At 39.7% G+C, this 26,924-nt stretch overlaps 1 protein-coding gene across 3 annotated transcripts in view; it reads left to right on the top strand.

The window, feature by feature from the left end:
- The window catches only part of LOC146431812 (uncharacterized), a 92,317-nt gene that overhangs the window by 9,000 nt on the left and 56,393 nt on the right, over positions 1-26,924 (top strand). For all 3 annotated transcript variants that reach the window (XM_085072159.1, XM_085072158.1, XM_085072160.1), the window contains exons 3-6: positions 21,753-21,807; positions 23,567-23,694; positions 24,018-24,142; positions 25,842-25,883. In XM_085072159.1, the coding sequence (XP_084928285.1) occupies positions 21,753-21,807; positions 23,567-23,694; positions 24,018-24,127 (293 nt within the window). In that variant the 3' untranslated portion in view covers positions 24,128-24,142; positions 25,842-25,883. The remainder of the gene's footprint in view (positions 1-21,752; positions 21,808-23,566; positions 23,695-24,017; positions 24,143-25,841; positions 25,884-26,924) is intronic.

Raw genomic sequence — 26,924 nt, 5'->3', positions numbered from 1 at the left:
GATTTGGAAGAGCTGGTTATGCTGATACTCAGAATTACAGCTGTCCCCTCTCCCTGGTACTGCGATTGCTCTAAGTGCTATTTTCTGGTACATCACCCTGGTTGAACCACATGATTGTGTGTTTGGAACCTGACAGAGCTCACTGGTGGCATTTGCTCTTTTAAGCCTTTCTAGCATCAAGCCCCTGAGAACTGTGGATAAGATACAAGAATGGAGTGCAGACATAATTAAAGGAAAAGAATATTAACTGTTCCTATCAGCTTTAGCTATTTATCAAAAATGCTGTTTCAAGACTAATTTATCTGTTTCCATCTTCACTGTGGTAAGTTAGGGTAAAACATCTAATTTCAATTAACTTTTCTTCTCTCTCCCCCCATTAAATAAACTTTTTACCTGCTAACAGTTTCCCACAGTACAGGAGAATGAGGAACTTTTTGTGGGACCTGTTAGGCAGCCTGTCAAATTCTCCAAGGATGTGGCTATAAAATGTCACCAAATATGAGCCTTATTTAGGGATTTTATAACAAGCTGGGAGGTACCTGAATTAAAGTTATCAGTTCTTGAGAATGAATCCAAGGTTCACTGTTTTCCAAGATTAATCTCTTCACATCCAAAAATTTCCTTACTTGCCAATAAAGGCAGTCATCTGAAAATGAAGGAGGAGATGGACAGACAGGAAAGAGTAGGTAGTCAGGGAGTGGGATGTGCCCTGTAATTACTTAACCAGAACCTCTCTCAGCACAAAGTTACTGTGGTGGTTTGGGTGGGTGACACAGAGCCCTGAAGAGCTGCCCACCACTAAACTAGGAACTGGTTTGTAAATGTTTTGAGTGTGAATTATTCACATGCAAACATTTCCTTGATGTTCTGTAGTGATTCTGACTGCTGTGATAATCTCTTAAAGGGAAAAATCTGCTTTCAAGTCTTGTGATTTTAAAAAAGCGTATTTGACCTTGCTTATTTTGAGTGGTGTGTGAGAGCTGGGCACTGCAATGAGTCCTTATTCCCCTTGAGCCACTCAGAACCCTGGTTAAGAATACACATCCATTAATCTTTCAGTCTGTATGGGACTGATCAGTTGATTGCCTGGCTATGTAAACATTTGCATTTTGAGAATATTGAGTGCTCTTTACCAGTAACAAATCACATATTGACATCAACTAGAGATGTATCAGCGTTGTCATCCAAGCAGACCACCCACTGTTTTGGCTTTTATGATGTCTTTGTCAGATATTTGCATAGTAGAAGACATTATAATGAGACTACTTTGAAGGGAAAGAATTTCCCCATTTGTGCAGATCTCTGGAGCCTTGGTATACACTTTATTAGATGTGGAGTTTAAAACATCTGTGTTTAAACTGATCAACTGGCATTACTCCTGGGGGAATAAAGCTACTTTCTTATTCCTGATTTTAACCTTTCATGAGCCAGTTGAACATACTGCTTGGAAATGGAACATGTGTGCCTTTCTCAACCCTTCTGTTCCAGACAGCCCAATTAAAGTGAAATGTGAGGGGTGATTGCTCCAGATGATGTGCTGATCCAATATTAAACAGCTAAAAATATTGAGTAGCTTCATTATAGCAGGGTCCCATATGCTTCTTGCAGCTAATAAGGGATGGTTTAAATAACAAAATCCAGGAAATAACGAGCTTGGTAAACGTTTTGAGGCACCCTGTGTGAGATTTCTCATGTCCCAGTAAGGCTGCTGTGTGAGACATGCCATGGCAGATCTTCACAGATCCCTGTGCAAACCCCAGCAGAGACAAATGCAATGACTTCCAAAACACACCAACTGCCTTCCCTCCAAAAAGGAACTATGTGTAAGTTCTTTATTCTTTGACCATGAGAGGATTTGGAGGAGTCACTTGAAGTTTTCCTGTTCCTGCAGGATTTCTGTGTCTGTAGTTTTACTCTGAGCAGTGTTGTGGATGCTCCTTCAGGAAATGGTGCTTCCCTCTCAGCTCCTGCTGCCTGTGGCTGCTGCTGCTGCTGCCATTCTGCACTGGGAGCACAACATCATGACAAGAATAAGGGTCTTGTGTCAAGAGTCTTGGATTACCTCTGCCATAAGAAGGAAAATCTCAATCAATTTAAGTGTCTGGTTCGATGGCATTTATGTTGTGAAGGGAGACAAGGCTGTCTTACCTTGGAACTGTGAGCCAGCATGGAAAGGCTTCCTGCTGTGTGAAGGACTGATCAGTTAAGTACAGTCTGTGTGATAAATCTGTCTTCTCTGAACACTCCAGACTTACTTTTTCCGTGGATGGTAGCCTCCTTTTAAAACTAGATTTATTTGTTTGTAGTTGCAGACTGCTTGAATTACAAAGCAAATGGAGGCTTAGGTTATGATGTGTCTGGCATTTTCCATCTGTGGTTCTGACCTACTTCCTTGGCGACTCATGTCATTATTCCACCCACTTCCAATTCACAGATACTTATGTTAAATGAATAAATATAAGTCTTAAAAGGGAGCAGGAAATGCTGATTTTTGCTATTTCCCCCATGGTCCCCAGTATTCAGCTCATGGAATGTTAAAAACTTGAAGTTAAATTTTGTCCTGTTGCTACAGAAGAAGGGGGCTGGAATGGGGTGTAATGTAGCCATGAAAAGATGTAAACAACCTTTATTTCAATTTCAGTTATTCCTGACTTTGGGCCAAAAATTTCAAGTCCTCATTGCAAATTTTGGACGTGGCCTTTCCAGTAATGTACTGCTAATTAGTTGTCTTCCTTTTAAAACAAAGATCTTTTTTCTTACAGTCTAAACTTCATCCTCAGAAATGCTGAGCTCACATTGGTGGCAGAAGCTCTGCTCAGTTGGACATGACCTACTTGAAATTAATACTTGTAGTTAAGTACTAAATTCAGGCTTGTATCACAGCACATCTCTCCAGATGTGTTTACCAGAATGTGTTTATGAGCTACAGCCTAGGGCAGGAGGGGATGCAGTTGCACCTCGAGCTGGAGAGACTCCTGTGAGCAATTCATGCAAAATTTTTCTGTATTACCAACTCTCCTAAAATGCACCTGAAGCAGGGTCTAACAGAAATTTCAGGTAATGTTTTTAAAGATGCTCAACTGTGAAACAGCTGCAGTTCCTAAGGTGTTTGCTGATTACTTATTGATGCTCTGTCCTGATGTATATAAACAGCTCCACTGTTCTTTGAAGCATGCAAAGTAAAAGAAACACAAGGCTTTCCAATTTGGCTCTATCAGGCAGCAGGTTTTAAGGATGAATAGGCACCAAAAAGAGGCATTTATGAAGACTTAAGGAGTGTTTAGTAGACTTACCAGCTTTATTAATTGTAAAGATGAAAGGGCAGTTAAAAATGGGCCAGCTGATTCAGTCAGTGGAGTGAGAGATATGGGGAATAGGCAGTGAGAAGGAACACACAACTTTCCTTTCTTCCAAATGCCTTTTAATAGCTCCTCAGAGATGTGGCAGCATCCCAAGCCTTGCTTCAGTCACAAGAGCTATTTATACCAAGTTACACTTTTCATAGTTTTCAATTTTATGTGGTCTCTAGAAAAGCCAGAGATTATTGCTACTGCATATTCCTTACATGGGTTTTCAGGGAGATTGTGTGCTGTGTCTCAGGGTAGCCCTTCACTTTTCCCCTTTGCCCAGTATTTTAAAACCTCTCTGTCCCAAAAGAAATGCAAGGCCCTAAAGGTCAATGTGAGTGAGATATGAAGGAAAGATCTTAGGAATGCTCTTTGTCCTTTGGCCAAGTTCACTTCCAGCTGCTGTTGTTTTCAGAAGTTTATGTGAAGTTTGAGCTTGTCTTATGCTTGTATTCCAGCCATGGTGTTCTTGCCTGGGATCAAAGGGCAGTTATTTCACTTGTGTCATTGTGCCCATTTCCCTGCACAGTTTTATTCTGTCATCCCTGTCTGCCCATCATAAAAATTCAATATAAAAGGCAACATTTAATTGCCCTGTTCTTAAAATCCTGGCAAATCTGGAAGACTCAGAATTTTGTCAAAGAGCTTTTTTCACTCAGACTTTTCTATTATCTGAGTAATTTATGAGTGAGACAAACTTCCTGGGAGCTGTGTCTGCTACCACAGTAACCGTACCCCAGGAAATGAGAGCCCTTAGTTATTTTGCATATTCTTTCATGTTTCTTATGATGGAGTCTGTTGAATGATTCTTACAGCTCACATGTTATTAGCTTTGGCCTGCTGTGCAGTGAAAGTCAGAAGTTGTAACCTTGATGTGGGAGAGCTATTACTCTGCATCTTGCACTCTGGCCTCTTATCAGTTGATTCAATCTGCAACCTGTTATTTTTGATGGATGGAACTGTTGAGAGTGAAGGCTGACCTTGGGATGTGTCCACCAAGACCAAAGTTGCTATGATGTAAGGTTTGTGCCTTAGCTGCAATTGTCAAATTTGTATGGCTACATGGCTGCCTCTCTGTTCTTTGCTGCACACCAACCTGCCTGTGCTAATGCTACAGAGGATAGTGGACATTTTCTGGAAAACTGATATAAGAAATAACCTCTTTGACCTATAATGCTCTAGGATTCTTTTTAATCATCCAAGACTAGTGTAGAAACAATATTATATGGAGATGATCTCCATAACTTTCATACTCCAAATAAAGGGAAGAGAGGAGAGAAACCTGAAGAGCAGTTGAGAAACCACAAAAGAGATACAAGGAGGCTGTAAAACAGCCATTGCTATTGCCCAGTGACGAACACATAGTGGAGAGGACATGTTCCTTGCTGCAAAATGGATTATCTTGCCTTGTTAACAGCAGTGAATTCCCTTGCCCACTGTGTCAAGGAGTGCCCCATTCAAGAAAATAAATAAAATATCTTAACAGGGGAGGTTTAGTGTCTGGATTGTATCTCATAATATTTTTGACAGTACTCAACAATCAATTCAGTGAGTCATGTCTCAAGGGGCTTCTCTTTTGTTAATAAACTTAGGTTGCATTCCAGGTGCTATAGAGCTGAGGGATATTTTATACAGATAGGAAATCGCTTTTTCATTTTTAATGTGTATGTCTTGTGAGTGTCTTTGCTTCAGAGTCAGTTATTTCTCATTTGGAAAGTAGCTCAATAGCAGCAAGGACTGCAACTGGTTTGGTGTTGTATTCTGTGGTTGGTGGCTGCATTACCTTCTCTCTGATAGGAATGGGACTAAAAAGGGCAAAGCCGTATTTTTACTTGACTTTTCTCTTTAAGCATGTGTAAGAATGGTTTGTTCTAGTGTTCATCCAAGAAACAGCAGAACTTTTTCATATAGCAGCAAAACATGCTGCTATATGTATGAAAAACAGCAGGGTTTTTCATATAAACCCTAATACAGAAGGGCAGGGAGAAGTATCTCTGGGTTAAGGGATCATTAGCTCAGTTATGCAGACTGGGCAGAAGTGGCTTTCTGTTAAAAACAAACAAAAGAAGGGTAACTTATGGGGAAACTTGCAGTAAGTGTTCAGTAATCTCCAAGAGGAAGCCATGGAGTAGTTTATTGTTTAAAACGTGGCTCAGAAAGTTTCCTGCCTAGCCCTTATTTCATACCTAAGGGTAAAAGTCTGTGTATTCCTTACAGTGGTGTTTGATTTGTAAGACAGGTACATTGAAGGCCAAGTGAAAGGCTTGCTAATATCTCCTATTCTTCTCCCAAAAGGCCAGGATGAGGAAGTTTGCTTTCCTGAGATGGTGAGGAAATACTCAGTAGACATTCTCTCTGCACCTCTGGTCAATTAAATGCTTAAAATGATGCATGTTCCTCATATTTCATGTTTCAGAAAAATCAATTTAACAGCTTGCTGATGATGTTCTTGCCATGGGAGACTGTAGATCTCTTTTTAAAGCACAGAAGACTCTGTGGAAACAGGTGACTGAGGAAATTCTCTGTCTTAATATCTGTGTGCTCATGTGTTACAGAGCAAGTGAAACTGGTAGAAGCAAGTTCTTTCTTGCTTCTCATTTTGCCTTTTTTTTTTTGCTCTAATACTGTGTTTTTCAGATTCTGCACCACTTTCTGAACATTTTAAGCACCAGCAATGCTATGTATCCTAGTTATGTTGCAAGCAGGAATTAATCCCCCAAAAGCACTGCTAACGGAATCTGTAGGCTGAAAGTTGTTCAATCCCTTCTTAAGATATTTTTCCAGAAACCAGAAGTACTGCTCATGATGACTTTAGAATCAGAGGAGGAATCAGATTAATTCTCAATTTATTCAGTGCTAGTCAGGTTGAACTAAGATAAATCTGTAATTTATTACTTGAATAGAAAGAAATTATATTCATCTGAAGTCAACACAATTTCAAGAGCTTTCTGAGAAAACTTTGGTAATTGAAAATTATTGGCTTGCAGAGAAGAAAACTGGCAGAAGCACATACTCTTCAGTATAGCTAGGATTTCTGGTCACACCACCACTGCACTTGATTTATGGCAGCATGAAACCTGGTATATTAAGAACAGGGTTCTTTTTTTGTATGTTGTACATCTTGACCAAAGGAGACATCCCTGAGTAAGGAGGCAAACACAGGGAGTAATGATGACTGAGCTCTGCTGATTTGTACCACATCTATCAGTAAAACTCATTCATGTACATATTTAGGTCCATAGTCATTCATGTTTCATATTTGTTATATTTACACACAAAAGCCCCAAAATATCTTGCAGGAGCTATTTATTTTGCAGCACTTTCACATTTTTCTTTATTCAGCAATGCTGCAGTTAACAGTTATAGGAAGAAGAAAGAAGTTGCAGGGAAAACCAGTCTCAGGTTCAACATTATTTTTGTTAAACTTCTGCAATTATCGTCCTCATTTAACCTGGATTTTGTATTAAATTATATATGGTTTTAAAGTGTGACTGCCTTTCACACAGAATCATGTCAGCTAAAGGATTTGAAGGTGAAAGGAGGTTTTATACATTAGTATATGTATCACTTTCCGTAAGTCTTAAGATACCATTCAGTTCTTCAGTGACTTTCTGTGCTCTGTTCATTCCACTGATACCTCAGAATTCCAGCAAGAAAAGAGAAATAATGAAGGGTTTAAAGTTTTATGTGAAGGAGTATCTGGAAAGGTATATGGAAAGTTTCATTTATTAAAAGATTACAGTTCAGAGATCTGTATAAAGCTGGGATGTTTGAACCTTAGTTTTTTCTGGCAATTAAATCTTTCATCTTCCATGAAGACCCTGTTTTATATTACTGAGCTCTGAAAAGGATCCCTCCCAAACTTACAAACACCCTCAAACTTGCAAACTTGCAAACTTGGAAAACTATTTGAACCTGAGAGGCACATTTTGGGTTGGAGAGTCTGTCCTTTGGTGCACAATGGCTAAAGAGTACAGCATTTAAAAATGCTGATAGGAGAAGGTATAGGGGAAGTATTTTGGGAGCCTGTGCATGTTTACAGCTTGCTTGATGCCCCTTGCCAAGGTTTCTTTTGCTGTGTTAATCTAAATTAACTCTCCCAAAATTCAATGCATGTGTACCCCACTGGAGCTGTAGCTTCAGTGCCACTGGGATCTGGGGATAAAGAACAACTCAGTAATTGTTGTGCTACAACCCAGGGATGATAGAGCCAGATAAAACTGCTGGGTTGTGCTAGCAATTCCCACCCCTGTCAGAAAGGCTGGGGGAATGGAAATTGCCATTATTTGGTGAAAAGAGAGGTGGTGGTGGGAGAAATCCTCAGTGATGGGGCATTTTTCTTATCTTTTTTTAGCTCAATTTGCTGAAGTCAGAACCAGCCTCTGACCTCTGTGATGTAATTTTTATTCATAAACTTGTGTTGACCATATACACATGTTATTCCCAGTTTATTACAAATCTGATAATTTGTTGGGGTTTTTTTTTCTGGGAAAGCAAACACAGTAAAAACCATGAAATTGAATGAAAGGTTTCAGAAAAAGGTTGATCTTTTAATGTTATAGTTTCCTGCAAGGTTGAAGTAGTCTTCAAAAAGTGTTTGAATCCAAATGTTGAATCAGGATCCAGATCTGACTTTTTTACCTCTGTCCATTCTACTGGCTGAAACAAATTAACTGTAGTTTTCTTTTGAAGGGGAATGTGAAAGAAAAAAGCGAAGGCAATGAACTAGCAAAGGACTCAGAGTCCACAGCTTTATTTTACAGTTTTGGCTCATTGTGATGCTCTTTATGTCTTCTACTTACCTTGAGTTACACATAAAATAGTTTGATCTTTTGTACTTGGAAACAGAAACCTTGACTTGTCTTTTGGGTTGCCTTGGCTAATTCCACAGATTTTTATGAAAACCTTTCTAAAGGAAAAAATTGATTGAAATTACCAACAATTTTCACATAGAAGAGTCTGACATGTAGCAATATTTTCCATCTCACTCATATCCCCTGCCTTATAATTTTGTCTTGTGTTGTTTGCAGTCTCTGATGTGGGTTTTTTCTATTAAAAACTGTTGCCTGGAAACTTGGAGCCTAATATAATTTTTCCCCCCACTTCAGTTTGACAGTAAACTGGGGCTTGGAACAGTTTGTAATAGGCTTCATTTTAAAGTCCTAAAAATGTCCTATCTCATTTTCTGTCATTGCTGAAGAAATTTTTTACTGCTCCTTGGTGTATAACACCATAAGCATGGTTTGTATTTCTGGATTTTGAGGGAGGTTTCTCTCTCTCAGTTCGTGAGCAATATGAGTTCAACTATCCAGAAAGAATACCTTCACTCTGCTTTTTCCATGGATATTTTTGTGTAATTAAAATTATATCAGGTAGTGATTTAGTGTCTAATTTCTATAAGCCATTAAAAGCTCTTTGGAAACTTGTGGAATTTTCACTGCCATAAAACAAAGCTCCTGAAAGCCCTGCTTGGTGATTCCCATTAGATAACTTCACTTCTTTTTGTATGTGGTCGATGTGGTTAATGACTGGTGTTTTAGAGCGTGAATGAATTTGACTGATCACTGCAAGAATAAGCAGCTTGCTAAATTAATATGTTTCAATCAGCTTTTGCTGCAGAGATGTGTGTGCCACGTCGCCCTTCACGCTCACTTCTCCTGTTTAATTGTTCTCACAGTGCCTTATGCAGTGGGACAGACTTTGTAAATAACATTTAGGATGTCAATTATCATCTGCAGTTCAGTATAGGTGGGAATGTTAAGTGCAAGTGTAAAACTGAACAGAATGAAATGGTGCATAGGAATAAAGAGATGGCATTAGCCACATTTGTAACTAACCTTTTTTCTGTGGCAGAACAGAGTGCTGGCATTTCTTGTCCCTCTGAAGGGATTGATTGTGATCCCTTGTGCTGTACTTTGAGGACTTGGATGCTCCCAGCCTGCTGACTGGGCTCTGGAGATGGACACTGCTAGCACAGTGATTTAGAAGTGCTTAACCCTGAGATGCAGAAGCCCCTTTGTGTTCAAGCAGAAGTTCTTTGTTGAGTGTAAAAAGAAAAACCCCTGTATTTTTCTATACCTTTTTTCCAAGCCACTGATCTTTTCCTAAAAACTATTTCATCCTGATAGTTTTTCTAGGAAACATCAAGCATTTGGAAGGATTGTATTTTAATGAGGGAGGGCTCTATGCAGACATGAAGGACTGTTCCCTCTCTGCCTAGAAGTTAAATCACCACTAGCTTGCCTTGTAATAGAAGGTTATCATTTTAATTAGTTTTTCCCCTGTTTGAAGTAATGCAATGTTCTTCCTGTCTGTGAGGCACTGACAAAGGGGATCCTGCTTGTCAAGTATTTCTTAAAGAATTGAAAAGTCAAAACTGCTGTGAGGCATGACCAGGAGTAAATTTTAAAAAATTATCCTATAAATCTACAGTGATTTTCACTCTGAGTAATCCACTGTGTGAAACATTGCCATTGGGTTTTAGTTTGCAGCCTTAGAGAAGTATTTGACATTTACTCAGATATAAGATGGAGTATAAATTAATTTTAAAAAATAATTCCCAGCAGTTTTGGGAAAAGACAAGTCCTTTTAGATTCCTTTCACTCTTTTCTGAAAGTGAATGTTCGTATTAGCTGAATTTTTCAGCATCAATTATATGTAGCCTCTAACATGTTTTTAATTCTTTGTTAACCAGAAGTTGGTTGCAATAACTCCTACCCCAAGTATTCTGGTTGTGCTGACTTTCTCCAGCACTGTGGTGTGGGTGTGTGAGGCTGCAGGGAGGTTAAACAGTTTGCAATAGCACTGGACAGGAACCGCAAAATAAGTCCCTGCTTGAAGTCTCTCTCCCCTGTCAGCTCCCAAATTTAATAATGATGGAATTTGGGAAAGTACTAAGAGTTGCTATCTGCTATGTATGTGCAAGAGATAAAGTGCATATGCAATAATAAAACACTCTTCAGAATCTGATCTTTGGTCTGTTAACATGCTGAACGTGCCTTTTTTTACAGCAGTGATTTATAGTCCAGCATAACCATGCAGAATCACTTCATTATATTTGAATAATGAAAAGAGTGCCATCAAGATGGCATGTCTCAGGGGAGCTTTCTGAGGCAATACTTTAAACAAATGACTTTTTAGATAAATTTATTATGAAGTGTGATGAAAGCCATTTTTCTTGGCAGTCACATCTTGCGAAATCAATGAGGTTTGTTGTGCTGTAGTGTTGGGGTGGATTGGTTTTTTTTAATCTCTTACATAAGTAAAGGCTGAGTCCATAGGAATGATGGTTGGTATTTTGCTGGCACCATGGAAAGGAGATACAATGCTGTAAGGGGCAGCTGCAGTCCTGTCTGATCATGTCTGCTAAATATCTGTGGGCCACATTTACAACCTGGTACCAAAATCAGTGGTTTATTCATTGCTTTAAAAAATAATTTTTACAGGTATCCATGAGCACTTACTCTGTTCTGCTGTGCAAAAATGGGGTTTTATGCAATTAAAAAAAAACACAGCAGCATTTGACTAAGAGCTGTTCTGTCAAAGGAGTACTCAGCCTTTGTGTTATGAAACGTTTACAAAACCACCCAGAAATGGCCAGTCTTAGTTAATATAAATGCCCTTTCTATTCCTCTGGCATGTTTAGCATCCTTGAACCTCTTGCTTCAATAGCTAACATTTGATTACTAGTAAGAAATCAACTGTCCTTTCCCAATTCTCTACATTGGTTTTGTAATCAAAGTTGATCTAGAAGTAAATTTTTTGTATTCAGGACAAATATGTATTGAATGAAGATACCTCACGCTGTTTCTTCGAGAACTCCATTTTGAGCTGTGTTTTCACTTTCATAAAGTTATTTGAATATGGTTTGGTGCCATGAGGTGACCCCTCCTTGGCTTTTTTTTAATGTAATATCTTTCAAGAGCAAGATATGCTTTAAAAGAGATGATATTTTTGAGAGGGGACGCATAGAAAATTTATGACACACAGAAAATTTACTGTCTTTTTTTCTTTTTCTTTATAACTGCAAAACTTTTTGTGCTTCAATCCAGATATAATTGTCTGAAATGCATTGACAAACATGACAGTAAAAGCATCTTGATTGCAACTCAGTACACCTGGATTATTTACCTGAAACAACCACTGAGTCTCCTTTAATCACTTCTTTTGGTACCTTGAAAATAGGATCTTTCCCACATCTTGTGAAGAGCATTGAGATCTAAAACACGAAAGTGCCATATGTTGTGTATTACTAATATTTGCCAGAGATTAACAAAGGGAGGTACAAAAGATGCTGGGAGGATGAACTTGCTTCTGGAGCTCTAGCTGAGCTCTTCTCTCAGTGATGATCATTTGCACCTGAGGATTTGGTCGTTGCCAGCCTGGGTGCACAGTGGGAGCAGGAGGGTGGCAGAGCTGGAACTGGAGCTACCACTGAGCTCCTGCAGGTAGGAGAGAGGAGGAAACCTGTGTCTGCCCTGTTAAATTCTTCTTCATCCTTCTCACCCAGATTGCACCCTGTCCCTGAATGGAGCCTGCAAACAAATCCTGCATGATCAGAGACAAGAAGTTAGTAATCTTTTCTGGCAAGATTGTTTACCAATTGAGCAATTGCAATTTTAAAAACTTCAAAACTGATTTTACCAATAAAGAGCGCTAAGAATTTTCTTCCTCTTTAAGGAATAAATGTTACATAAAATTTAAACTCAGTAACAACTTCTGTTGGGAAGTTCAGTTGCGAGTTGCAGTGAGGTCTGACTCACTGAACCTTAAGTAAATGGATATTCTGTTAGTCCCTGCATTTGAACGTTCTGTATCTTGTTGCATTAACTTAAAAGATATTCAGTCATGAGGAAAAAAGTAACTGTAGTCAGTTTTCCTTTTTTTGAATTCCACTTTTTCTTACAGTAAATGCAAAGCTGGCATGCTTAATTCCTCCTAATGGATTAATTGATTCAGCACTCGCTGAGTGTGTGACCTGACTTCTGGTTCACCGAGTCACTAAATGTGGTATCGAGATGATGCTTTTATTTCTGTTTCATTTGGTGAGTGCATTTTGATCAGAGTTGTGAAAGATGCGAACTGGTGGTGTTAGGGAGGAAACCTGCCCTTCACCTCAGGCAGGTGCAGCACCAAACTGTGCAGGAGCTGTGCAAACACAGCGTGTCCCGGGTAAGCACATGTGCTCTGCAAGATGAATCTGCCCTTCACTTGTGTGTTGGACTTTCTATTGAACTAATTCATCATTTGATTTTTGACATCTCAGTAATTACTCCTAGCAAAAACTAGTCATTTTAATGGTAGCAATATACTGCAAAGTACATTTAACTTTGACAGAAACTTCGAATGACTTTGCCTCAGCTGCTTGCCTGTTCTTTGTGGGCACTTTTACAATTGACTGAGGACTTGTATGGAAGCCTTTGGTGACAGCTGTTGGCTCCCAGCGACTTCAGTGGCTCCAGCAGGCCAGCGTGTGATTTCAAGAGGTTGTTAATCCCTCTTGGAGCTGACCTTTGTCAGGGCAAACACACACAAAGGGACGTGCACAGTCTGATTTCTGTTGCACCTGATTTCCTCTAAATCCTGATGACCCTTCCAAAGCTGCTATGATGATATGAAATGACTCCAAATGGAGACTTTGTCTCCCCTGCCAAGCCCAAATATTTAGCAGCAGGTTTTCTCCCATCCCTACAAGTGTTGCTGTTGCCAAGCCTCTGTCCCTGTGTGTTTGCTGCCTGCAGAAGGGCACTGAGGAGGGTGGCACAGCACAGGAGGAGGTGCTTGGCTCTGATGTTAGTTGATGTTACGTGTGTGAAATATCAGCTCTCAGTTCTGATGAGATCCTTGTTAGGCACAAGGTGGAATTCCAAGGAGCACTTTCCTTAGAGCTGCCTGTAGTACTCACAAGTTTCTGGTTTGTAATTTTGGTGACAATTTGGAACTTTTCAGTGCTTTAGTAGGCAACAATGAAAAATCTCTTCTCCACAAGGACAGATTTTTTTTCTGGACTAGCAAAGTGCTTCTGCAGATGTTGGAGTTGCTGTCCATTCAGATCAGGCACCTGTACAGAAGACTTAGTTAAGGAAAGAGAAAAAATCAGCTTATGAGTTAGTACAAGTTTTTCTATGTGTTTGGAGGGAGAGCACAGGGTATTAAAGAACAGCTGAAAGAACTGACCATGCTGGTGTCTGCTCCCCCCCCAGAATATCAGGCACATACTGCATGGACAAATAATAGGGATAACCTGAGTTCTCCTTTCTTTTCTTCATGGTCACAGGTCTGTTTGTGAACATTTAGATTATGACAATACTTCTAGCCAAATTCATTGAAATATAGTAAAGGATTTCTGAAACTATTAATGTACAGCTGTCAATACTTGACATGAGCTGTATTTGGTTTACAGGGACTTTGTGCTCTGTTGCTCAGGTTGAATAAGAAATTGATGAAGTTTCTGTTTTAGATACTCCTATACCCTTAGATATGTCTGAGATTGTCCTAGTTGTTATATTTCACTACATTTATGTTTATTCATTGAGGAATTGAAAGGAGTCGAGGATTTTGTCATGCCAAAAATGTATTTCCTCTGTTGTACATTTTTTAGGCTGGTTGATTTTCTGTTTTGTTTTTTTGGTTGGTTTTGTTTGGTTTCATTGTTATTGAGGGGGTTTGTTTGGTTGGTTTTTAATAGAGGTTCAGTTGTGATTTTGGAAAAAATTTGCTAAATAATTTTTCAGAATGAGGCTGGTGACTTGCTCTGTGTTCCTCCAGTAAGTGAGTTCTGCACATTCCATTGCAACATTGGTAAGTCTTTTATAGTGCTTGTCATTCTGTAAAAGATTAAATTAAAGACGTGACTACAAACTCAGCTCCAGCAATATATGCAGTTCAGATTTCTGCAGAATGTTTCTTATGCATTCAGGATGTATTTCAGCCACAATATGCCCAATGTGAGGCTGACAGGAGATTAACCTCGGTGGTTTAGATTGTGTAAGGCAGGGATTACAGCTACATGTGTTTGCTGCTCAGGTAGCTGATGGAAAGAGGTTGATGTTCTGAAGCCATAGGATTATGTCTAGTTAATGTTTGATCCCATAGTAAAATGCTTACCCAGACCCCCCATTCTTCTTGGCTTAAAAATGTCAATATTATTTTTGTGCTGTTAAAGAACATACGGAAAAGGTAGTGGAAAGAATTCTGCCTCTTGGGGCTTTCAGCTAAGCCACTGTTTAGCAGTTGCTCACATACAAATGTATGAGATGAGGGTGGAGCGAGTGTTGTGAGGTTCTCCTGGCTCTGCTTTGCTTTGTGGTTTCAGTTTCCTTTTATGGAGAAGAGGTGAAATAATGTGGAGGGCGGAAAAGGACACTATGGATATGGAAGAAAATGGAACTGCTATGAAGTTGAATTGTGCCAGACAGAGTAATGGAAGCTGGGATTCTTTTAATTTCAGCAGCAGGGCTCTGCTCTGTAGATGCTCAGGAAAGGGCACAGGGATAGCTCTCCTTGGTCGCTGTTTCCCTGGGGACACTTCTGAGCTCTCTGTCAATAACTTGCTGGTTCCAGCTGGAGGTGATTTGCAGCAGCTCCTGGTCAGCAGTGTTGCGGAGCTTTAGGGGACACTTCTCTGCGATGGGATGAGGGGAAGGTGTGTCAAGGGGAGGAGCAGCTTTGCTTAACCAGAGCAACATGCCAGAGGAGCTTTAGCGTGATCAGGTGTCCAACAGCCACCTCCAGCTTTTGAGGGGTTCCTGAACTACAGCAGCCTGCCAAGCGGTGTCTGGTTTGGTCTTAATCATCTGGGAATTGATAACTGGCCTTGGTGTAGCCATCATTCTGTTTGTGAATATACAGTTGTGTACTTAGCCAGGAGAGGTGGTTTTGTTTTGTTTTCTTGTTCCTAAAGATTTGCAGCTAAGCAAAAAAGCCAACCAAGAGTACCTGAACCCTCACACCTGTAAAGATAACAGGGGGTTCTGATGACTGCCAAGTAATACAAACACATGGATTTCAGGTGGGAAGTTCTGTCAAAAACTGATTTTTTTTTTTAAAGTGGAGCCTCTAGTCAGCATTTAATTTGTCTTGTTATTGCTATGAGACGTGGTAAGATTACCTGGGATAATTTGGAAAATGTAATCAGTCTTTTACTATCAAGTAAATGGAACATGCTCTAAATTATAAGAAGCCATCCAAGACTCTGTGAATGAGTTCTAGGCAGGCCTAAGCACTCACTAAGTCATAGGGATGCACAGAACTTTGCTTCAGGAACTTTGGAATGGGATTTGGTTTTTAACCAGCCCCATGTCCTGCAGGGAGTTCCGGATTTTCTGTTTTATTCAGGAAGCAACACTGAAACTTTTGTGAAATGAAAGAGAATAAAGTGAGGGTCAGGAATATATTAATTGAATAAAAACTGTACTTCATGGAATCCTAATGTCAGTAAAACCACATGAAGCTCAGGCTGAGATACTTTGCTCTGTGGTGTTTTCCTGTTGCATGGGTGTGACTTTAAATCCTGGTGTGTCTGTAACTTCATGAGATTGTTTGTTGCTATGAATTACTAAATCTATAAGGATGCTTGAACAGCATCTGTATGTGGGAGTGAAAATATGAATGTCTGAAATTAGAATTAGTCACACTCTTTTTGGTTAGATTTACAAGTCTCCCACTCAGAGAGCTGTTAAATACTTTTAATTCTTTAGTCGTCCTTTAAATTATGTCTGTTTCGATGTAATTTTTCTAAGCCTTCATTATTCATTAATAATTTTGTTAGGGATTAACATATTTTAGGTATTGGAGTGTTTTAATTGATTTAATACTTGTTTCCTTTACAACTGTTGGTTCAGGTGACTGACAGCTCTGCACGTTTGTTGGTTTTGACTTTGCAGCTCAGCAGTTTCAGTGATGTGAAGATGATGTGTACTCAGCAATTTGAAGTGACTCACTTTCAGTGTCCTCATTTGGATGGCCAGAAATCCCAGTAACTTTATAAATGGAGGTTCAAATGTCTTAGGGTGGTATTTGCCTTATTTCAATTTAAAGGGATTAACGCTAAGCAAGCATTTCAGAAGATTATTCTAGAAACCTCAAGGAAGTCTGGTGTGTTAATATGGGGGTATTCTCAGGTTTTTACCTATTTTTTTCTTTGTACCTCATAAGAGTGTGAGTGAGAAAAGCTTAAAACCCCAATACTCACCCCTTTGCAGCAGATGCAATGGAATGGGATTCTGCAGGGAGGTGCCATGGTAACTGAAGTCATTGAGACAGTTGGTGTCGAGCTGTTTAATGGTGAGTGCTATATTTAGGCTTTGGTTTACCCCAGTATGAACAGCAGATGGAAGGTTTGTTTAGTGGTCTCATTTCCTACCCTTTAGAACCCAGAAATATAAGGCGACACGGAACACAGGATTGCACTGGCTTTGCTACTCTTTTCACAAAAAAAAACCTGGTGGGCTTCTCTTTCTACCTCTACAAGGACTTTTTAAATGCCAGAATAGGAAGTGAAGTCTCATTACCAAGGTTTCCTTTTGCTTGCTTTAATGCAGCTCATTTATGTGTACACTGATGTATGACCATAAATTAAAATGCAGTCCTTGCCCAAATGTGCAGGGGGGCATAGCAAGGCAGTACTTGTTACTTTGCTCATTTAAAATTCAGTGATTACTGGTCAGACTTCTTATTAAGACAAGATAGTGCTGCTTTCAGAAGGAAATAATCACTCTTGGAGCAGGGTTTGAAACACTTTATGAATTCGATGAGCAAACCAGGGCCCATCAGAACTCTTTTAAACTATTGGGAAACTTGTGAAGTCACTAAACCAGCACAACTTGGGTGGGAGCAGCTCAGCTGTGAGCTCAGCTCAGGACAGGTGACTGCCATTCTGTCCTGCAGCTAGGGAGACATCAAGAAGCACAGTGAGGAGAACCAGATAAATTGGAAGGAAAGATTAAATCAATAATAGGGGAAAAACTTTAACAAAGTGATTATCTAGATAAAAAGCTGGTCTCAATAGACCCGAGGCTTGACACGTGAAAAATTAATGGGAGAAAGCAGTAGCAAATAGTTTTCTAGGAGTGATGTTGTATTGGAGGAAGGATGGATAAGATATTTACAAAGCATTTAATTAGTTTATGTCCAACACCATTATGAAGTAGGCGAATGTGTGGATTGATTCTGATCTGGTTTTGGATTTTGTAAATAAAGAAGAACAAATTCAGCCAAATCAAAACAGAGTGATTAGGTGGGAAGATTTCATAACCTGTAAAAAAATATTCTGGATCAGAATATTGATACTAAATCTCATTATTAGTGCTCATTTTCCATGCAAAATAAAAAAATACATAAGTTTGCAGTGCAATACTTTGTCAAAAGAACCCAAAGCCTATTTAATCTTGGAGAAATAGGAAGCTGTATCTAATGGCTGCTTTATTTTCTTCTGGTTTTTTTGTACAAGTTAACATAAACCAGAGTTGTTTATCTGATTATATCTAAAGCCTTGAATTTGTTTCTGTGTTGCACTATAAATCTCTGCTTTACAGTTTCTATTGAACTTTCAGTGTTTTACAGCCTTTTGTCAGCTCTCCAGTCTTCAGAGAACAATGAAAACGTTGTGATAATAGTTTCACATTGAACTTTCAGACCTTAATAATAAATATTTTGGGTTGGTATTACCTGAAATTGCCAGTTAGATCATACCAGCAGTCAGCCGGTTTCTGTGCAGTGGAGCTGTATGATTAAAGCTCACTGAATTTAAAGCTGCAAGGAGCTGGTAAGTGTTTGTACCACTGCAACCTGTAGTTTTCATTGCAGAGCAAGTGTGTTTTACATAGTGTAAAGAATGAAAGCTTACTCAGATCCAGTGCAGCTGCTGTAGAAGGTGTGAAAAGAAACAGTTAATGTTTATACTTTTGGTGAAACAAAGCAGATCAATCCCAGCTGGGACTGATAGGCTACTTTATATAGTGTCACCTGCTACATCAGGAATTGAGGCCGTGGGAGTGAATTAAGCAATAAACAAGTCTGTACATGTGACATTTCATTTTTGGATTGCTGTGGGAAATAATGTAGAATAATAACGCTCACAAGTGCATTGATTCTCCTTGCTGTCTTGTGTGACCTAAGATTTTCATAGCAACGCTGGTATATAAAGTTTCTGGAACTTTAGTTCCTGCATAATACACAAACCAAAGCAGATGCTTTTTTTCCTTCTTAACTACTCTAGAAGAAAGTAGATCCCTTTAGCTGATGTGCAGTAACTACTGGGTTAAATCTTGATTGTTTTAGATAATATGTATATGTCATTGAGCTTGTGTGTAGTAATTGAACATGTAGAACAAATGCATTCTCCTTCACTCTCGCAATAATTGAAGAAATTTGCAGCCTTGGGTTTGTGTCTGCCGTTCTCCAAGGTGCTGGACATCTTGAGTTCAGTTGCTGGTTATTGATATTTTTTGCTCCCCCTGTACTGCCCCTGCCTTAGCCATATGTAAAGGCTAACATCTTATCCTAGAGACAAATTCCAGCCAGAGATAGACAAAGTAAAAATGGAGAAGAGTCTTGAGTCACAGGAGTAAGTTCACTTCAGTAAACTACTGAGCAAGCAACATAAAACCATTTTCTTTTACAAGTGCACATGCCTGCATTTTTGGCTTTGCTAAAAATTACTGCTCGGTCTTGGTCCTTATTCATTGCTGGGATCCTGAGTTTTGGAGGTTTGTGGACTTTGCCAATTTGCTGTTAACAACTGCTTGAGAGCCACATGATCAACAGGCTTCAGGGGGCTGCAGTGCTCCAGGATCCTGCTTCTGCTTTCATCAGGACCTCTCATTACGGGCTGTGTCTGTGCTGGATCATTGCTCTGTTTCCATGTCTGAGAGAGGCCTCTGTTTTCTATGGCACAAGGCTACAGAGTGAAGAGTGCAGAGTTTTTGTGCTTTGAAATGCTGCTGGAATTTTGGAGGCCAGATGAAAGCTTTTAGTATCTCCTAAAATACAAAGCTCCTGTTCATGCTATTGAAAAATCCTCTGTTAACAGCAGCTGTTAGTAATGGGCATCACTTCTCTGCAGTACCTCAAAGCATGTTAGCAAGTAATTAGAAAAAATTGTAGCAGTATTCAAGAAAAAAAAAGCTACTGGTACAGTAGTTGGATGTCTGTCACAATAGGAACTCTTTGTCCACCTGCTCAAGTGTGACAGGCAAATGTATTTTAAATAATATATACTGTGGCAGCACTGCATGTCCAAGTGTTTAAAAACACATTAATGGTCTCCTGGATGTGACATGTTTAGCAGGAATTAGTAATAATAAAAAACTTGGATTTAACTATTTTTAGACATCACATAAGGTGGCAGAATCAAGCAAGAAAACTCCTTAGAAGGTAAGTTTTCTTTCACTTTTCAATGAGCTTTTTTCCTTTGTTCTCCAGTTTTACCTTTTGTTATCCATTATTGCTGCCTCCCTGAGCATGTGAGGAGCAGTGAAATCTATCAGGAATATCAGAAGGGAGGCACAATGCAGCCATCACCAACCACCACATCCATCACCGTTTGTCTTTAGTGTTGTGACTGAACAAAACTTGTTCTATCTCTCTCCAGAGCTGCTAAAATTTTTAGTACTATTTTACCTTGTAGCTAACTGATCAGCGTCCCATATCTCATTTAATAATGTAAGCATTCTGTAAAATTAAACTGCAGCAGTATTTCGCACCATGTGAAAAATCCTTATGAATATTCTTTGGTATTTATAACATTAGTCGTGAGTTGATTTGATACTAGAAGAAATGTAGTCTGTGATGCTCGATAGTGGTAGAAGCCACATCTGTATGTGTTAAAATGTAATGTGTATTGCTACAAAAGCATTCTGTTTCAGGGGGCCAACAGGCAGAAATGCAAATAGTTCTAGCTGCAGTAGACGATGTAAGTTAACTTCTTGAGACCCACAGCTCTTGTAGAAGAGGAGATTTGGCAGTGAAATATTTAATAGGTTTCAGCAGCAGTGGGTCAGAATATTCAAACAAAATACAATCAGAGAATTAATCATGTTAATCTAATCTGTTCTTTCAGCTGAGCTCCCTCATGCTGGTACCCCAGTAGCATCTATTGATGCCTATCCTTGGCAGAGAGGGCTCCATCCACTTGGAAAAAAGTCTGCTGGAAATCTTTCCTCATTTTAGTCTATTTGCCTTGCCTTAGACATTATTTCCATCTCTCTTCACTAGATGGACCAATGGATTATATCCTTGGGTGCTGTTGTTTGGTTTATGCTTCCCTTGCAGAGTGCTGGTGTGGACAATCAGAGCTGTGGGCTGGAGTTTAAAACCTGTTGCACATCCTTTCCAGCTCCCTGCAAGGTTACCTGTTTGACTGAATTCACACTGACCTGGCAAATGGCAATATCTGTCAGATAGTCAATTACAGAACTAGGTTTGGGGAAAAATAATAGGATGCCACTGTAAATTTCCAGGAGACTAATTCATGAAGGAAGCACTCTGGGAGCAGGTATGGAACACTAACTGCATTGGGGGAAAAAAAAAAAGCTCTCAAACTTGGTACTGAAGAACTTATTTATCTAAGTCTATATTTTGCTAGGAAATAGTTCTAGGAAGTAAAAATAACTATGGCATATTAAATTAAAGGTCTACATTCCTGTAAGTAAGTCTTCTCTGGAGCAGAAGCTTGTTTGTGTTTGTGGCTTTGGGTTGGGCAAGAAGCTCAAGTGGAGGAGATCCCCTCCTTGATAGTCAAGGTCATGAGGGGAATTGTAAAACTGCAACATGTGAGAGAATGATGTCCTGGGAGATCAAAGGCTGATGAGGGATTTGAGGGAGAAATTCAAGGCATCCCATCCTGGTTAATGCCAGGCAGCATTCCCACCCTGCCGCGTGGACAACCTGCCTGCCCTGCGTGGGTGGATCTGGTAAGTGCATCTCATTCCCTGCAGAGTCAGTGCTGGGGGAGGGAATGCACTGCTGGAGATGGGCCAAGTTCTGGCTCCAAGTGTTTATGCATCTTCTCAGCTTTCATTGTTTCTCTGGTGATTGCTTCCGTATATACAAAATCTGACAAATAATTGCAGTTTGAAGGGCGTGCTTAATGGAGGGCCATAAAAGTGATTCACAGGCAACTGTAAACTGAACTATTACACTAAAGGATAAAAAGCTTCCTTAATGAGCTGTACAAGACAGTTATCGATGTATTTATGAAAACATTCCCAAGTACATGTAACCAGGGGAATTAAAAGATAAATATTTAAAGATCGGCTGACAGTTTTCACATGTAGCAAAACTCCAGTTCCTCTGTTAGGTAGTAAATTTATAAAAAGTATATGTTTACATGATTTGTAACAAAAAAGAAACAAAACTTGCATTAAACCCTGATGTTTTTCTCTGTAATTGTGTTTTTCTATTCAGATGAAGAGATGAAGCATGAAGAAAATGGGCGGATGAGATTCAGAATATTAATAAGGTACGGCAACATTTTTTTCCATCCAAATAATTTATTAGCATCATGTCATAGAACTGTATTTAAGAGGATGAAACCTAACAACAGTTCGGAGTTTGATTAAGTTTCTTTTCATCCTATCATTGCTGTACACAATTAGGTTATTCAAGTGTGATCCTTAAATGTTCACAATATGATTCATAGCCTTGTTCTTCACAGCTCAGAGAGAGAAAAATTGGTCTCTGGGTATGAATCTGATTAATATATGGATCAATGCATGCCCTTTTAATGTTTATTATACACATGCACTTTTAGTTTGGATAAATGATTATTTCATTGTGTTCCTTGCTCTTTGTAGATGTGCTGTGTCATTGTCTGAGCAAAACTTTAGAAGCATTTTAAGCATTCAGGGCTGACACTTGATTTGGCATTACCTTGTCAATTGAGATTACTTTTATTCTTGAATGGATTAATAATCAATAGGTGTTAAACAATATGATTTTCCTTAGGATTACAGCTGCTGTGTTGTGCAGCTCCCGTCATAAAGAATGAAGATCTGGCTCATGCTTTTAAGTCAGTTTTAAAGCTTTTTTTAGATGTACCAATTTCTTAGGTTTATTGCACCACAGGGTTTATAGATGGAGGCTGTCCCAGTGGCTGTGACTCCTTGAAAAGGTGGAGAAGGGGTGAATGAGGAAAGCAGATGACAGGTTTTCCAGTCTGTGCAAAACACTGACCCCAGCTTTTCTGCTGCTCCTGGGGAAAGCTGTTGGCAATGCCAAATTGTAGAAGTATTTCAGTCATGGGTGTCTCTTCTACAGCATCAAGAAGGTTGTGGTGAAGCTGAATTTAACCCCAGGTGATGATGCTTACCACATTATTGTTTACAAAAACACTGAGTAGATAATTTGGCTAAAAACATTAATTAACTTCACAGATATCAAGGAATCATTTAGTAGCCTCCACTAGGATTTGTGAATTTTTATAAGTGTAACACATGTAATTGATTTCAAATTTCTTCTAACTTTCTGATGGGACACTAGGATTTGGTTTTTCTTTTTTTCCTTGATGTTATTTGATTGCTTTAAATTTTGCTTTTGTGAGTGATTCTTCTATTCCACTTGCTCTATTAGGATGCTGTTGTTCTAGTCCCTGAGAGTCATTGCCCTTAGAATGAAAGGTGATTTGTCTATCAGGGATTCTGTGGAAAACTAGTAGTGATTGCTTTGTTTCTATATGAGAATCTGAGAGAAGGAAAATAGAATCAGAACTCTAAACAATTAGTGATTGTGGTGCAAGCACAGGAGCACACTTATGTTCTGTATGAAGGCTCCAGCATTGGGAAGATTTTTAGTGTGGCTCTGCACACTATGTGTCTGACTCTGGATGGAACAGCCTGGGTTAATTATGTCTTTAATCTCTCTTGCACCAAATTGTCATTGGTTGAGAGAAAGAAAGAAACACGTTGATCAAAGGCAGAGTTTTCAAGCATAATAACAATTTGTAAACACAGTATATGTGCACCAACAGTTGCCTCATCTCCATTGCAAGTAGATTGTTGTGCATTTTAGAGCACAAATAAGGCTTAATTTCAGTGGCTATTGTGAAAGCATTTATGCATTTGATTTCTTGGTACATATGCACAATGTATTTGATTTCTTGGTACATATGCACAATGAAAACTTGAAGATTTTGATTTAAATACGCTTTATGGATTATACACTTCAACTTGGGCAGCCTTCCCTCATGCCCCTGTTTTGATGACACATCTGCTCTGCACTAGGGAGCTCCTGCTGCAGCTCTTTGCTTATCTGAGGTGCCTTTTGAGATCAGCTGATGGAGGTGCCTTGCTTCCATCTAGAGAACTGAGGCATTTTCCATGCAGGGCAGCTCATGGCAACAAGTCTGCAGGTAAGAAGTAGGAATTCCTGAATGATTTTCTGAGGTCACCAAACTTTGTTACATCCCTGGTATTCGCTGCTTTGCCTGGTGCCTTTGGCACATTGTTATTGTGAGTGCATGGAGCACCCTGTGCTTCAGATACCTGGATAATATTAGACCCTCTTCTGTATTGATTTCAGAAAATACAGTGTGTGCATTTTTTAGCAGTTTCAGGTGCATCTTAACTCAAATATTACCCTGTGGAGAGGAGTTTATGTTGCACTATAGCTACTTAGAATGTCACAGACAGCTGTATTTGCCCCACCAAGGTAATCCGTGTTTCATTCCTGCAGGCTGGAGCAACGTGCTGCTCACAGGTGCAGAGGGAGCCCTGACAGAGCTGAGCTTACACCATGCTGAAATTCCAGCTCCCCAAACCTGCACAGAGCACTCCTTTCCCTGAGCAGCCCTCAGACAGGTAAGCCTTAGGTGAGGATGCAAAACCACTGAGATGCACTCAGATTGACGTGGTGGCTGAATTACCTAGGGCAGCTGTTCTGTTTGATGAGAGCTCACACAGACCATCCTCAGATTCCACCTTTCCCCTGGCAGAGTAGTTACCTTGGCAACTATCATATGGCATGAGATTTTCCTTGCTAGGAATGAACACAGGAGCTAAATCTGACATGTGGTACGTAATGCTCAGTGAATTCCTGAGATGGAAGCACATGGGGCACGAGCACTGACACACCTTTTGCAGTGTGATAGGATGAGCTCATGCCAACAGCAGTGCTGTGCTCAGAGTTTGGGTTCATTACTGTGTTGCCTAAAACTGCTCTGTGTGGTATTAAATACCAAATAACCAGCATTTTTCCTGGAGGAGTTCAATGAGGGTGACCATAAGTAAAACCTCTTGCCTACAACCCTTTAGTCAAGGATGCTCTATTGAACTTTATTAGTAGAATAATAAGGCTCTAACAGTTCCTGGAGAATCCTCTTAAAATGTGGATAGTGCGACTTGAATTAGCTCAAGCTGCTGACTTTTTTCAAGACCTCACATAAATAGAAGAGCATGTGCACACTGTGAGTTTTCAAAACACTCCAAATAGTGTGCAGAAATACCTTACACTTTTTTGCTCCTTCTCCTCTCCAGTCTGGCACAGCTGTAACTCCCAGGAGCATGAATAGTGGTTTGAGGTAAGGAAGGACTTGATTAGTGCTGACAGATGGCACAACCACAGCTCTCGGGACCTGACCTGCTCTGCAAGTGCTTTGTGGGATGTGCCTGCTCCTTACCACTGCCTCTCCTTCTCCATGGCATAACAAATCCCCCTTCCTGATGATCTCAGGATTCAGAGTTGTGTTGTTTTGGTGGTGATTTTACAGAACATCAGTGGAGCTTGTTAACAGAGGTTATCAGTGAGTTCTGGGTAGGGGAATCATTAAAAAGATCAATTCTGCAATTAATCTGAAGAGCTATTTTCTGATGTAGATATTTTTTTAGCAGCAGAAAACACAAATAATGAATATTTACCAGTATCAGGGCTGCTAAGTCATTCCTCAAGTGCAAGGATTTGGATGCAGGTGTTCCCATGAGTTCCAGGTCTTCTATCATATTTGGAGCTATTAATGATTATAACTACCTGATACAGATTTCAGAGACCTGTGGACATGACAGAGCTTTTTCTTCCTTTATATCTTTCATCCTTTTAGTGTTCTAATCACTTTATTAGTCTTCTTGGCATCTGAACTAATGTAATCCTAATTACTCTGCATGGGTTTCTACCACAGTTGACATTTGTTATCAGTATTGGTAGTTCCATTGTTTTCAGCTGCTCCTGGAGCAGATGGAGAGCTCACCTAGAAAAGGCTGCAGAGAGAAGTCAGTGTTTAACAGAGCCAAATTCAGACTTTGGTTTTTACCAATAATATCAGGAGGAGTGGACAGTGATGGAGTTTTACCAAGAAGTTTGGAAGGTTGAGGCTAAAATCAGAGATGCTTAAAGTAGGAGAAGCTCTACATCTTCCATGGGAAGGTAGAGCTAGGAGTAGGATTTTTGACTGACTCTCTTTGCTGAAGATCTCAGGAGTGGGATTGCTTGTGTAAGGAAGGCTGATGAGAATAGGGCAAGGAATGCTGATGTTGGGTCTTAGTTGCTTTTTTTTATTTTTAACAGAAGTTTCAAAAAGGTTCCCTAAGGAAAAAGAAGACTAAAAAGGTATTTCTTTTGCTTTGTTGTTCTTTTTTATTTAATGTATTTATCTTGGAGGGGAGTCTAATTCAGCAAAAGAAAACCCAAGTGATTTTGTGTTTTTCATTTAATAAGCACATCTACTCATGTGCTTTTAAAGTGTTGTTAGCTTTGTTCTCATTAGGAATCACATCTAGAAGCAATAGCAAGGTGTGGTCACCTGCTGATGTGGTGGTTTTCACGTTGTCTGTCTTGTCCTGGCACAGGCTGTCCTACCCCAGCTTGGTTAAACTCTAAGAATTCCTGTGCTGCTGCTAGAATGGGAGGTAGAAGCTGTTGAGTTGGGTGGATGTTTCTGAAGCTGTGACATCACTGCTTGGCTAAAATGTTGATTTCATAATAAATCACTGATGCTAAGGTCAGAAAGTACCTTTTCCATTGCTGTCTGTGATTTTACAGCCTGAAGACTCAAGGAAACTCTGAGACAAGTCAATAGACAAATGAAAGGCAGTGAAGGAAGGCTTCTTGTTGTGTAAATTCATTGTTGTTAAACAAAACAAACATGTCAGATGCTTTGCAGAGCATCCCTGGATGTGGATGGAGTTGCTCAAATGCAACACATGATCAGGACTGTTGCTTCCTGCTGTAAATGAACAGACTGAAAACTTCAAAAGGAAATTTCTGGCTGTGCTATGCTGTGTGTGCTCACAAGGCCTGTCAGTCTGTCATTCCCATTTGATTTAGAATGATGAAAGCAGAAGCAAAATCAAACTCAGTGAAGTTAGTTTGGTTTGATGGGATTATAACTCTCAGTGCTCTGGGGAAGGAGTGATGATGCCTATGGCAAGTGTGATACAGCACTGTCAGATCTCACATGGCAATGGACAGGCACCTCAGCACTGCCTGTAAATATGGGCAAGAGCATTGCAACTGGAGCCTTTGAGCTTGCTGCCTTTGGAGCAGTTCAGCTCTTGGGTTTTTGTTTGGGTCCACCACAGCATTGATGTTGAACATGTGCATTGCTGCTTTCCCAGAGGTTAGGATATCTGCAACTCTGGTGTTAGCACT

Source organism: Lichenostomus cassidix, chromosome 12 (assembly GCF_008360975.1).
Source record: "Lichenostomus cassidix isolate B80296 chromosome 12, HeHo_3.0, whole genome shotgun sequence".
NCBI lineage: Eukaryota > Metazoa > Chordata > Aves > Passeriformes > Meliphagidae > Lichenostomus > Lichenostomus cassidix.
The sequence above is the reverse complement of the archived record's forward strand: the minus strand, read 5'-3'. Positions and strand labels throughout refer to the sequence as shown.